Here is a 13753-nt window from a genome sequence, read left to right on the forward strand (position 1 = left end):
GTGTCACCACAACACAAAATGCAAAGACATGAAAGGGAACAAGCAGGCAGCTTCTTAAAGGCCACGGGAAAGATCTTGACTTTATTCTGTGCCTTGGTTTCATTGTATACTTCAAATTCTTCTGTAAAATTAGGACTGTTGTATACCTTTCTCATACGGCTGTTAGGATTAAACACAAACGAAATAGGATAACGCACACACAACACTTAGAAGAGTGCCTGGCCCATACTGAGGCCCAAATATCTCCTCCTGTTAATACTACTGTCTTGAGGTGGCAAGAAAGGCTTTAAGCAGGGGAGTGACATTTTCACATTTGCATTTTGAAAAGATCAGCAGAGGGAAGCAAGGAGGATGGATTGTAGGAGGAGTGTTGGACTCAAGAGGCTGTCACAATAAGTAGTCTAGGAAATAGAAAAACCCTGCCCTGCCCGAAAACAGTGACTATGAGGAGAGAGGGAATTCAGCTTTTTAATAGCAGAAGAGATGAGCTCTGATGCCTATTTGAATGTGGGAGGAGCAGGAGTGGGAAGAGTCCTAGATGAGGTCCTCATGGTTAGTTTTCTTCCTGCAGTGATCTCCATCCCTCCCTCCATTCTCCAATAACAAAAAGGCCATCACAACACATTTCCTTTCAAAGTTTTATTAAAGTTTAAAGGAACAATTAATATTTGTAAATTTTTTTTGTTAACCTCAGTACAAAAATACAGTTGACGACTTGACAAAATTGGCTCCACCTAGGGCTTGAAGGTTTCTGTTTCTGTAATAGTAACAGGGAAAAGCATGCTTCCAGCTGGGGCTGAGTCCAAACACACAGCCACTCCTGCATACACATGCGTGCGAACAGGGAAGCCCAAGCAGAAGAGGATGGAAGTTGCCGGGATTCAGGAAGAAGCCCAAGATTATTCCCAGGAGAAAAGGAGAAGAAACAGGCTGGTCTCCTCGACGGGGGTAGAATTTCTGATTTACATTTAAGTTTGTTTTTTTAAATGATAAACTATTTCTGCAATTTTAATACTGTAGAAAAGATGCTACTGGTCTCCTTTCACCACCAAGGTGAATAAAGCGGGAGGAAACGGAAAAAGATTCAAATATTGAAGTGTGAGGAGTACACCTCCAAATGGCTCAAGTTTTGTGTCAAAAGCTGTCATTCTTTACATTCCATGACAAACAGACATCTAGGAGGGGGCAGGAGAAGGAAGTTTGCTGTGCTCCGCTGGATCCACAAACGTGGAGACCAGCTCCTGTCAGCAGAAGTCTTCCACAGTGAGAGCGCTCCTCCCCATGTAGGCAGGAGCAAGGTTTCCTGGTTGGTTTAATTGTTCTGAGCGATTCCTCAATATTCCCTCCCCTGCTGCTTTCCTTCCAGAACACTAACTCTGATGAAAGAAGGGATATATTCATGTTACAACTCATCTTCAAGATGTTTCTCTCTGAAGGCATCCCCCGTCAGCCTCTCCTGAGCTTCCTTCATCCCCTGAACAACTGTGAAATAAAGGTTGGGGGGAGAAAGTATGAAGTAGGTTTTTAATATCTGACATTTGACAACTAACATAGATTTTTATTATAGGAGAAATATGATAGGAGCACAGGATCTGGACTCTAGATCTAGTTCTGGATTTTAGTCCTGGAAAGTTATTTACCTCTTTTCCAGGTATATATTTGTTTCCTCATCTATAAAATGAGGTAACGTTACTTACTTCACACAGGATTAGTATAAAAATTAAATGAATGGATAATAAAAGAGCTTTATAAATGATGAAATACTACAAAAATACTACTAGTTAACTATGGCTTATCCTCCAGGATTAGGGCTGAATCCCTGTCACAGACTACAGATGTTCACTTGTCTTTAAGGGAATAGAAAACAACCTCCTACCATCCCCATGATGATCTTTTGATGAATGCTGCATTTATTTTTCATTTCCTGTGGAAGTTACAGGAGAGCATGTGTGTGTGCTCAGAGGGGGTATGGTCTTCAATGAAGGAGGCAGTCATTTCTAGCATCAACCATACCGAGAAGCAACCAAGTTCTCAGTCAAAAAAAAGAGCTGAACTATCTCAGGACAGCTCTCTTGTCGACTCAGCGTCGAGGGCAGCTGTTTTGGGACAGGCTCTCTATAGAGTGACAGGCCAGGAGCTGGGTTGAGCCAGAGTCTGTAAATCTCAGAAAGCAAGCCTATAACCTTGTAAGAGCCAGGTAGTAGAGTTTGTTATTTCCCTTTTGCTGGGCCTAAGCCTTTAGTAAAGCCAGGCTTGATGTTCCAGTTTCATGTCAGCTGAGCCATGGGGGATCCAGGCAAGGGTCTTGTGTCCACATTTGGACTAATGTGTTAAAAGATGATGGCAATGGCAAGTTGGATGAAATTCTAAAGGGAAGGTGAATCTCTAGGGTCAAGAGTTGGGGACCTAAAATCTAGCTGCCCTTCCCATGTGGGAAATTTCCCTCTAACACCAGCCTCCAGTGATCTGCATTTGGGTAAGGAAGATGACATTCTCCTTACCTATGGGAAGGAGATAACCTCTCCAGATCTCTTTCCTCTCCCTATTCTGAGAAATAAGAGTTCCAAGGACTCAGAACATAAAGTGAGCAACAACCTGGCAGCATGGCAATGCAGGACACATGGCAACTTAGCAAACAACCCCCTCTTATAGATAACAGGAGGAACTTTGGAAGGAAAACAGGGACAGTACTTAGCATGAATTCCAACCCCTGCCTCTAGAATGACGGTGCTCAAGGATTAGAGAACAAGAAGGCCTGACATGATTTCAACCTTCCTTCACCTGTTTGTGCTGATGCTATTCTCTCTGCCTGGAACATGCTTTTTGCATTCTTCTGCTGGCTAGGTCTCATTCTTCAGGATTCAGTCCAGTCACTGTGTCTTCTAGCAAGCCTGCCGTACTCTCCATATTGGGCTACACTCCCCACCCTTGCTTCCATAGCTTGAAATGTCCTCGTATCTGTTCATAGAGACAAATTTTTATCCTTCTAGGTCCAGTTAAAGCTTACTATTGATGAAACCTTTTAGACTTGATCACCTAATGGCATTCCCTCTCCTCTGAATTCTTATAGGAAGAGTAGCATTAGCACAGTGGGAAAAAACTTAAGTTCTGGACTGAAATTCCGGCTCTGCCACTTAATTTTGAGACCACAGGCAAGTGACTACCTCCATGAGCTTCAGTTCTTCAATTTCCCGTGGTTCATTTAGCTCCAAACAGCATTGTAAGCAGCTAGGGAAGGGGCTCAGTCTCATCTTTCTCCTGTATTTTACACAGGTTCTAGCCAAAAGCTAGTCATGCTGGAGATGCTCAGCTAACACACAGCATCGAGTCTCCTCTCATAGACCTTGAATGTGGTTCATCCTAGTTAAATTTAGCAGCAATTCTCCCACTCTCTCAACATAACCATACCTTGTTCGGCACTGATGTAGAAATACTTGTAGCTGGGGTTTCCATTCTCATTGATGATTTCAGGATGCACCTTGCCACTGGGATCTATTGTAGACAAAATGGCACAAGGATTGCAATAATGATAACAGAGAGGTATTGCAAATTCTCTATAGTACATTAGGCCCTCTAGAAAATGAGACCTGCCCATCTTTGCAGCCCATTATCTCACCACTCTACCCCTTGTGTTTTATGCTGTAATCACAGTGAATTCCTTGTAGCTCCCTGAACTCAAGTCCCCCATGCCTTGGTATATGCTGTTCTCGCTTCCTGGCATGTTCCCTTTCTTCTTGATGATGGTGGGATCCTACATTTCTATTTGTCTCCCCCACAGAATCCAGCGGAATGCTGAGCAAAGATTAGACTGTCATTAAACTTAACATCTTTTATAAATTGTTTGTGGAAAGACATCTGTCTGGTTATAGTATTCCGCTGCCTCAGTTGCACTATGAGGTCAAGGGTAGGAATTGTGGCTTATCTCTGTCCCTGCAGTGCCTAGCACAGTGCTTGACATATGACTGACACACAAATGAATAATGGATGATCAGTATTCTGTCACTGCTCACAAAAACAGTTAGTTAATGGAAAAAATTTTCCTTCAGACTTGAAGTTCTGGCATTCGGAACTCCCCCACACTTTCTTGAAACTGGCTTTTGTTCATTTTTGTTTTTAACCACCCTCGTATAGCTTCACTAGAGTCAGTGCCTCGACTCCCTTATCTCTTTATCACATCACAGATCCCCAGATTAAGATTTCACCTTACCCAGGAAAAGGATTCGCGGAATATAACCCCCATCAGGGCTGAAATCTTCATCCTTGGGCTCCTCTTCATCCTATTAAGTATAAACGTTAAGTCAGATCATGTCCTTTCTCTCTTCAAAACCTTTCAGTGGCGGGGTGCCTGGGTGGCGCTGTCTTGGTTTCAGCTCAGGTTGTGATCTAGGGGTTGTAAGGCTGAGCCCCGAGTCAGGCCCCATGCTCAGTGCAGAGTCTGCTTAAGACTCTCTCTCCCTCTGCCCCTTCACTCCACTGTCTCTGTCTCTCTCTCAAATAAATAAATAAATCTTAAAAACAAAAACAAAAAACCTTTCAGGGGCTTCCCCTCTCACTCAGGGTAAAACCTCAAGTCCCAAGTGGCCTAAGAGGCCCTACATAATCTGCCACCTGGGCACTTTTCTGACTCTATGTCCTACCCCTTGTTCAGTCTTCTTCAATGATGCTGACCTGCTTGCTGTTGCTGTCCTTAAACAAGCCAGGCATGCACCTCACTCAGGCCTTTGCACTTGCTCTTACCCTCTGCCAGGACTTACTTCCTCCATTATCCACATGGCTTACTCCCTTTTTTGTTTCAAATCTTTGCTCAGATGTCACCTTCTTTTCTTTTCTTTCTTTCTTTTTTTTTTTAAAGATTTTATTTATTTGACAGGGAGAGACACAGCGAGAGAGGGAACACAAGCAGGGGGAGTGGGAGAGGGAGAAGCAGGCTGCCCGCGGGGCAGGGAGCCCGATGTGGGGCTCGATCCCAGGACCCTGGGATCATTACCTGTGCTGAAGGCAGACGCTTAATGACTGAGCCACCCAGGCGCCCCAGTCACCTTCTTTTCTAACCATCTATTTAAAATTGCAAAGTATCCCCTCCACCCTTCATTTTTAGCCATAGCAGTTACCACCATCTGACATATTTTGTTTAACTGATTTGTCTGTCTCCCCATATTCATTTTCCCATATGTAATATCAATAGGGTGGGGAATTTTATCTGTTTTTCCATCACTGATTCCCAATACCCACATCCTTGACTTGCACACAGTATTTCTTGAATCAATGAGTCAATGAGACTGACATTTTAGCCATAATTATGGAGTTATAGTCCTCCCAGGAGATATGACCACACAGTTAGCTTTCTTTTGAAGAAATGTCTAAATTTGGAGAATGCTCAGTTAAGACATTTCTGTTTCCCTTGAGTGGTGATTCTAACTCAGAAAGTGATGAGAAGTTCTTATGCATAAGAAATCAACAGTAATTTTGTCATTTTTGGTGTGGATCCCATTTCAGGAGTTAAATGGAATTTCTTCAAACTGTAATATAATTTTGCCTTGAGTGCGGTGTGTCAGCATTCAGGCTATCCACTAGTTATATAAGCAATCCTTTACAAACCCTTAGCTGCCTCAACATTCCCCGTTAGTGTCCTCAAAAGATTTCCAGTCCTATGTTTAAGTAAATATTATCTTTACAGAAACTTAGGGCTAGAAGTTTCATCATAAAGCATCCAAGCATCCCTTATTTGAAGAGTACACCCTAAAAGGCAGCAGAGCTAGGTCACAGTACCTATTCTTATCACTTATTAGGCTCTCTGATCTTGACTAAATCACCTAATTCCTTCGGTCCCAAGATGTTCTTTCTGTAAAATGGAGATATAGTCCCAGTGGCCGAAAAATCCCTTCTAAGATCTGATATTCTGACTTGAGATTAAAAGACCTATAATCTATGTCAAGTACATAAAGGATATCTAATGAAGAAACAGGAAGATTGTATATACAAGCCCAGCACAGAGAAGGGGCTCAACTGCATCACATTTTGCAGGGATCTGTGTCCTGCATGTGTTTTTATACCTTTAGTTCATCCATACAATGATGTAAAACATGTCATAATCATGGACTAAAATTGAGGGGACCTTAAAACATAGTCATCTTATCCAATTTCTACTCTTATTCCTCTGACAAGTGGAGGCTGGATGGCTTTCTACAGCTGACACACAAGCCTTAGTATTAGAGGGTCAAGAGGAAAACACTTGTATACGAGAAGCCAGCTCTGCTGAATATGATTTTACACCATTAATGATGACAATTTCAAAACAGCAAAGACTTAAAATCATAGCAGAAAGGAGAAACTCTCAAAGTCTTACCTCAAGGTTCACCATAACAAAATTATGGGAAAGTTCTGAAATTTCTGTAGATTCAGCAAATTTGGGCTTTAAAGCTAGGAGGGGAAAAAGATTTTAGAATAGATGAAAACATCACTGTCATATCCAAACCCTAATTTGCTGAGTTGATTCAGAGAAATGAAACTTTTTTTTTTTTTTTTTTAACTCCTAAGAACCAGAAATCAGGACACCTGAATTCTGGTCGTGCTTCTGCCACTTACTCACACAGGTATATCACTGGAATGACTGACTTCATTTCTCTGGCTTTTATCCCATTTATAAAATATGGATAATGGCATACAAATGAAAAAAAATTATTTCTATTTGCTTTTTATAGCCACATTTCAGTAACTTCTATTGAGGTAATAGACAAAGACAACAGAGTAACATCACAACATGTATATATATAAGTATGCTATTTACACTAATTTTATACTCCTTTTCCAACTAGGATTCTGCTGAGTGTAGCATACCCAACAAAAGAAAAAAACCTGACTGGGAAGTAGCAAGGGGGCACAGCAGAAAGAATACATGCCACAAATAACCTTGGGTTCTAATTTGGTTCCCACCTCCTCCAGGAAGACTTCCCTAGTCACTTCTCATGTCTCTGTATATTTCAGTTTCCTATATTTACGGTCCATATGACTACTGTAGCACTTAATACTATACTCTCCCTAACCATATCTCAGTTGCTTCACCCTCTAATCCCTTGCATAGGTAACTGCAAACTTCTTGAGAGCAGGGAATCTATGTCATATATTTCTTTGGTATTCCTTAAAGCTATCAGCAGTGCTCGGACAAAGTCTGTGCTAATATATTTTTTTTTCTTCTTTTTTTTCTTTTTTTTATTGTGCTAATATTTTTTAAGTGTTAATATTTAAGAACACATTGGAGGTTTGATTATTTGCACTTACCTTTGCAAGCTCCACACCAGGACTTGTGGATAATCACCATCAGAGGCAAGCCACTTAAAAAGAAAATGAAGAAATTACAATCTAGTAATTCCACTTCTTTTAAGTCTATCCTAATAAAATGACCACTTTATAAAGACAAAGGTTAATGTATAAAGATGTTCTAGACTAAGAAAATTTTTAGGTGACCTAAATATTAAATATAGATTATTGTAATACAATTATTGGTAAGTTCTGACATTCCTGTAAATTCTGCAAATTCGGGTTTTAAAGCTAGGGAGAAAAGACTAGAAAAGAAGAAAACATCAAATTACAGTACTTCTAAATGTTATGGTTATATAACCATTGAAAATGTTAATAAAACTTTTCATTGGTATGTCAAATTAAAAACTAGAATAGGGGTGCTTGGCTGGCTCAGTCAGTAAACATGTGACTCCTGATCTTGGAGTCATGAGTTCAAGACCCACGTAGGGCAGACAGCTTACTTTAAAATAAATTTAAAGAACAAACATAGGGGTGCCTGGGTGGCTCAGTCAGTTAAGCATCTGCCTTCTGCTTAGGTCATGATCTCAGGTCCTGGGATAGAGCCCTTCGTTGTGTCCAGTAGGGAGTCTGTTTCTCCCTCCTGTGCCCCTCTCCCTGTTCATGTTCTCTCTCTAATAAATAAATAAAATCTTTAAAAATAAATAAATCTTCACAACAATCCTAAGGTATATACTATTAATGTTCTCATAAAAGAAAGGAGAAAACGTAGACTAAGACCCTAAGAAATTAAATATCTGACCACATAACATCTAGGCTCTGCCACTTACTAGCTAATTCCTTAATTCTGACTCCAAAACCAATGTTCTTTCTGACCATTATTGCCTACTTCAATTTAGGATGCAATCCACAACCAATAATCAACTAACTTTTAATCAGAGAATAGAGGTTGGAAAAAGCCTTAAAGGTTGCCTCGTCCAAGCCTCCATTTCACCCAGGAATTCTAATATATCATATATCATCTAATATATCATATGTAATTATAACACATCCAATATATCTAGTATAACAAAAGGTGGTCCAGATTGCCTTGATGAGCAAGAAACACATCACCAACCAAGGCAGCCCATCCTTTTAATAGCTCTATGCATTTACAGAGCAGTTAAGAATGCCTTGCTACCTCCTCTCCCAAGCAAACTCCTATTTATCCTTCTAGAGCAGAGATCAGCAAACTATAGTCTGTAGACCTAATCCAGCCCACTGCCTGCTTCTGTAGAGCTGTAAGATACAAATGTGTTTTTTTCATTCCTAAAAGGAAATGAAAGACACATACCAAAACATAATAGCTGTTATCCCTAGATAATGGGATTGTGGATTTAACTATACTTTTTCTGTATTTTCCAACTTTTCTATAATCAAATGTAATTTTTATAATTAGGGAGGAAAAAACTTTTTTTAAATGATGAGCAACATAATCCACCTGAACCAGTCTTGGACAGATGAAGCTCTTAAGCTCTCAAGGCTCAAATGCCAACTTGTAGGAGAGTCCTATGTAAGCAGCCATTGGCTTTCTCCATCATCCAACCCCAGTATCATCACACCACCATACACTGTATAAGATGATCACTGCATTTAATACATTGAACTCTATTACTTACCTGTCTCCCTACAACAGACTTGGGAGTTTCATTTTTAAATGGTTGAAAAACAAATCTAAAAAATAGTACCTTGTGATATTAAAATTCAATATAATTCACCTTTCAGTGTAGTTTTATTGAAACACACTCATACTCAGTTGTATACTTATTGTATATGGCTGTTTTTATGATACAATGTGCTACAGTTAATAAGCTGCAACAGAGACCTTATGGCCTACAAAGCCTAAAATATTTACTATTTGACCCTTTGATGACCCATGTTCTAGAGTGACAGTTCGAATGTTAACCCATCTAGGAAGCCTTCTCAAAACTACCTTCTCTCAACAGTTAGTCCTTTCCTCCTCTGGGGTTCCAAAGCATTCTGTCATCATTCTGCAACTGCCAACTCTTTTCATCCCATAATCATGTTTACTTGTCTGTACTTTTCACCAAACTATTACTTTCTCAAGGGCAAAGACTGTATCTAATTCATCTCTGAAAATCACAAATGCTGGCAAGTTAGGTACCCACCATTTGTTTAATGAAATCAATGGAAGAATGAAAAGAAGCTTAAAGTGATATCTGCCTTGAAATACAGAATGAAGCACTACAGTTGTCATAACTACTTTAGGTTAGACCAAATATCTAGTCTCTTACTAAGCACTATTAAAGTACTATTTTGGTCAAAGGCGTAATAGCGATACTCGTGTATCTAAATACTACATTATGTAAATTACATGCATAACATTAAGTTACATTAAGTGAAAAAGATTCCAGCAGACTTTCTTCTTCTAAAAGATTTTATTAGATGAAATAATCTAGTAACGTCTTTCACTTCCACTAAGACCAAAGCTTCCCAAGGACAGAAACCTGTGGATTTATCTGTGACCCCTGGCCCCAGGATAGACTCACAAAAAGTAGGCACAGTACTCAAAAAATCGTTTGTGGTATGAACAAAGGGACAGTGCAGATGCAGAACTGGGCCATCTTCAGTTCTTGTTCCTAATTGTTTTAAAACAATTCATCCAATCTGCTCTCCCACAATTCAGATGGGGGAGATCAACAGTGTGTGATACCCCAAGTAGAACCCAATCTAAACAAACCGTGTCCACCTGAGCACTGTCCCCTGGATAAATTTGCCAAGATCCTCCAAGCCAGTTCTCCACTTTTTTTCTAGTCTCAATTTATGCTGTAAACTCAAGGCCTGGCATAAAGGAAAGCGTGAGTAAATCAGTCACAACAGCTCTAGTACCACACACCAAAATGCTCTGCAGACCCTGAGATTACCCTATCAAGAAAAACAGAGAGCAGTGGAGGTTAGATGAGGAGCCATGTCTCCCCTCGACCCCCCCATCCACTCCCTCTGGTTAGTGCAGGCTCTGGCTCAGATACTGCAGAAACATATTGGCCAGCTGAGGCAGGTTTTCATTGTTGGGATGCATTTTGGTGTAGGAAATAAACTGGCGACGGAGGCGACTCAGTTCTGCCATGGTCAAAGGCCGAGTAAACTGCAGGTGCTCCGTGGTGCCAGGAAGCTTAAGCAAGTCTCCAGGGACCGCGCTCTTCTGCGCTTCCATCAGTCCCGCCAACACCTGGCTCGTGACCTGATCCAACTGGTGCAGAAAGCTGCCAGACGCAAGGGGCTGGGACTGTGTAGACTGATGGGGTGGGGGAGCCTGGTTCTCAAACAAGGCAGCCCGTATTTCTGCTAGGGGCAATGGCTCCTCCAGGCCCACCAAGGTGAACAGGGGCCGATCCCAGCGGTTCCGAGAGTCGGGAGCCTCAAAGCGCAGCATTAGGGCTTCCATAAGTTCTGGAGGATAAAAGGCACTAGACACACGCTTTTCAGATTTATCTGGAGTCACAAGAGCTGGAAGATCTGGCGCCTTGGTTTCCTCCTGCTCCAGTTCCTTAGGTACGTCGGACTGGGTTCTTCCACTTACTACAAAGTCCACTGTTTGGGGTTCCCTGAGGACACTACTGCCAGCCGCCAGAGGTCTCCCTCTTTCCTCAGTGCGCGGCTTCCAACTCACACTGAGGTTCTGGCCTCGGTTGTCTGCCGCACCCGCCTCCCGAGGTCCTCCGCTCAGACCACCCGGCCGTATGCAATATACCAAGCAAAGCGGGGTGCGCGCCGCCCGCGCAAGGCAGTAGAGCTCGTAGCGGAATCCCTTGATGTAGTTAAGCGAGTCGAGAATGACCACATCGTGGCGACTCAAGCGCCGCTCCACCGCGGCTCGCAGAGCCCCGCGCAACGCCTTCTCACGGGCCGAATCGCGGTACACGGTCGCGTCCTCCGTGCCCAGCACCGCCGCGTCATCCACCACGTACACCGCACGGCCCTCGGCCGCTAGCGCCCGACGGAGCTCCTCCGCACGCCGGCTCTTGCCGCTGTACGGCAGCCCGCAAAACACGACGAGCGGCATCCTTACAGGGCGCGGCCATGTGCATCCGCGTAGCGTCAACTTCCGGGGTGTCGACGTCACGGACGCAAACCGGAAAGGCAAACTGCACTTCCTGTCCTCTCGACTCTTAAAGGACCTACTGTTGCTATGGAAACACGAGTTCTACTCCAACTAAATCTAGGACCTGTTGTCTCAGAAAGGAGATGGAAACTAGAATGACATCAGTTATTTATGTCAAATAGGCATCAAAAGAATGTGATCTCCCTGTGGCCAAAGACTATGCCCAACCATTTATAATGGGGCCTTAATGAGCATTAAACATTGCAAAAACAATCAGCACTATATTTAGCATACAAAAAGACAATTCATAAATGCTAGTTCCCCTTCATACCTTACACCCAGTGACTCTCAGTAACTGTTTACTCAATAGCCATTTCAATCATTAAACGTCTCCACGACTGGGAATTCTGAAATGAACATCAGTTCCCCCGTTGGAGGTTAAGGGTCTGAATGGGAAAAATCAAGTACCTACAAGCTGAGTAAGATAATACTATAATGGAATAGAGTAGGTTGGGATGTAAAAGTAGAGGAGAAAAACAAACTGCCCCCCAAAATCACTTAAGACTTTGTCTAAGAATAGGAACTTGAAAGCTAACAAATTTTTCTCCTGGGTAAGGTTTCCTGGTAAAATACAGGATGCCTAGTTAAATTTGAACTTCAGATAAGCAACAAAAAAATGTTTTTAATATGTCTCAGATATCGAATAGGACATATTTAAAATTACTTCTTGTTTACCTGAAATTCAAATTTAACTGGGCATCCTTATTTTTGTTAAATCTGGCAACCCTATTCTACAGAATGTGTGAGACTCAAAGCCATGAAGCTGTAGGATCCGTTCTAGCAAAAACAAGCACAATATAGTTGGCCCTTGAAAAAATGGGTTTGGATTGCACAGGTACACTTGTAATGCAGATTTTTTTTTTTTTTTACAGCACAGTACAATAAATGTATTTTCTTTTCCTTATGATTTTCTTAACATTTTCTTTTCTCTACCATACTTTGTTGTAAGAATATAGTATGTAATATATATAACATACAAAATATGTGTTAATTGACTATTTATGTTATCGGTTGGCTACCAGTCAACAGATTACTGGTAGTTAAGTTTTTGGGGACTCAAAAGTTATATGCAGATTTTGACTAAGCGGGTGGTCAGCACCCCTAACCCCCCAGCATTGTTCAGAAGTCAACTGTAATTTTGCAGTTGCAGAAGTGTGTTTCTGTGCAAGTATGTGTGTATAAAAAGTAGATGCACATATATTGGGTCTTTGTGTCTCTCCAATACAGTATAGTAGAGAATATTCAAGTATTGGCTCTGTCACTTACTGTGTAATCTATTGACAAGTTATTTAATCATTCTGTGTCTCAATTTCCTCTCTCATAAAATAATAACAACAGTTCTTATTTCACAGGCTGAACCAACCTCATAGGTTATAAGGATTAAATAAATTAATGCATGTAAAGCACTTAGATCAGTGCTTTAGCCTTCCCTCCCCTGCTCTGCCTTTTCTTCCTCCTTTATCAGTTATTTGCATCAGTGCATACACTAAACTAATTGAAAGTTAAGACTGTTCAACTTGAGGGGCGCCTGGGTGGCTCAGTCGTTGGGCGTCTGCCTTCGGCTTGGATCGTGGTCCCAGGGTCCTGGGATTGAGCCCCGTGTTAGGCTCCCTGCTCCGCGGGAAGTCTGCTTCTCCCTCTCCCACTCCCCCTGCTTGTGTTCCCTCTCTCGCTGTCTCTCTCTCTGTCAAATAAATAAATAAAATTTTTTTTTTTAAAGATTTTATTTATTTATTTGAGACAGAGAGAATGAGAGAGAGAGCACATGAGAGGGGGGAGGGTCAGAGGCAGAAGCAGGCTCCCTGCCGAGCAGGGAGCCCGATGCGGGACTCGATCCCGGGACTCCAAGATCATGACCTGAGCCGAAGGCAGTCGCTTAACCAACTGAGCCACCCAGGCGCCCTAAATAAATAAAATCTTAAAAAAAAAAAAGACTATTCAACTTGAGACTGTTAGGCAGTATGGTTTACTGGCTGAGTGCAGGCTCTGAAGCCAGAATGCCTGGGGGTTTGAATCTTGGCTCTGCCACTTACTAGCTGTGTGATCTGAAGCAAGTTACTTAACTGCTCTGTGTCTTAGTTTTCTCATCTCTAAAATGAAGGTAACAGCAGTACCCACCTCAAAAGAGCTGTTGTGAGAATTAAATGAGTTAATTCACATAATTCAGTGTCTGGTGCATAATAAGCATTTAGTAGTAGTAGGAATAGTAGTATTGTTATCATCAGGCAACTACTCAGTTCTGGCTCTGTTTTGGCATATCCCTTCACCTGAAATTAATGTTAAGGTGATGCCTGGAAAATGTTTCACCAGCATAAATAACCTATTGAATGTATT

The 13753-nt window shown here is 41.7% G+C and overlaps 2 protein-coding genes across 2 annotated transcripts in view; both read right to left on the reverse strand.

Moving 5' to 3' along the window:
- Positions 1-624: 624 nt before the first annotated feature.
- The window catches only part of TXNDC12 (thioredoxin domain containing 12), a 32654-nt gene continuing 19525 nt past the window's right edge, over positions 625-13753 (reverse strand). Inside the window, exons 3-7 of the mRNA XM_006732075.3 lie at positions 7279-7331; positions 6347-6420; positions 4208-4277; positions 3409-3492; positions 625-1482 (exon numbers count right to left, since the gene is read on the reverse strand). Of these exons, the coding sequence (XP_006732138.1) occupies positions 1403-1482; positions 3409-3492; positions 4208-4277; positions 6347-6420; positions 7279-7331 (361 nt within the window). The 3' untranslated portion in view covers positions 625-1402. The remainder of the gene's footprint in view (positions 1483-3408; positions 3493-4207; positions 4278-6346; positions 6421-7278; positions 7332-13753) is intronic.
- KTI12 (KTI12 chromatin associated homolog) lies at positions 9677-11995 on the reverse strand. Its single transcript, XM_006732074.3, has one exon. It carries the CDS (start codon positions 11318-11320, stop codon positions 10262-10264), a length of 1059 nt encoding a protein of 352 aa, XP_006732137.1. The 5' UTR covers positions 11321-11995; the 3' UTR covers positions 9677-10261.

This window comes from Leptonychotes weddellii, chromosome 4, assembly GCF_054177405.1.
Source record: "Leptonychotes weddellii isolate Sample4059 chromosome 4, ASM5417740v2, whole genome shotgun sequence".
NCBI lineage: Eukaryota > Metazoa > Chordata > Mammalia > Carnivora > Phocidae > Leptonychotes > Leptonychotes weddellii.

Excerpts from the sequence above, each read along its gene's own strand:
- KTI12 (XM_006732074.3), bottom strand. The coding sequence starts at position 11,320 with ATGCCGCTCGTCGTGTTTTGCGGGCTGCCGTACAGCGGCAAGAGCCGG.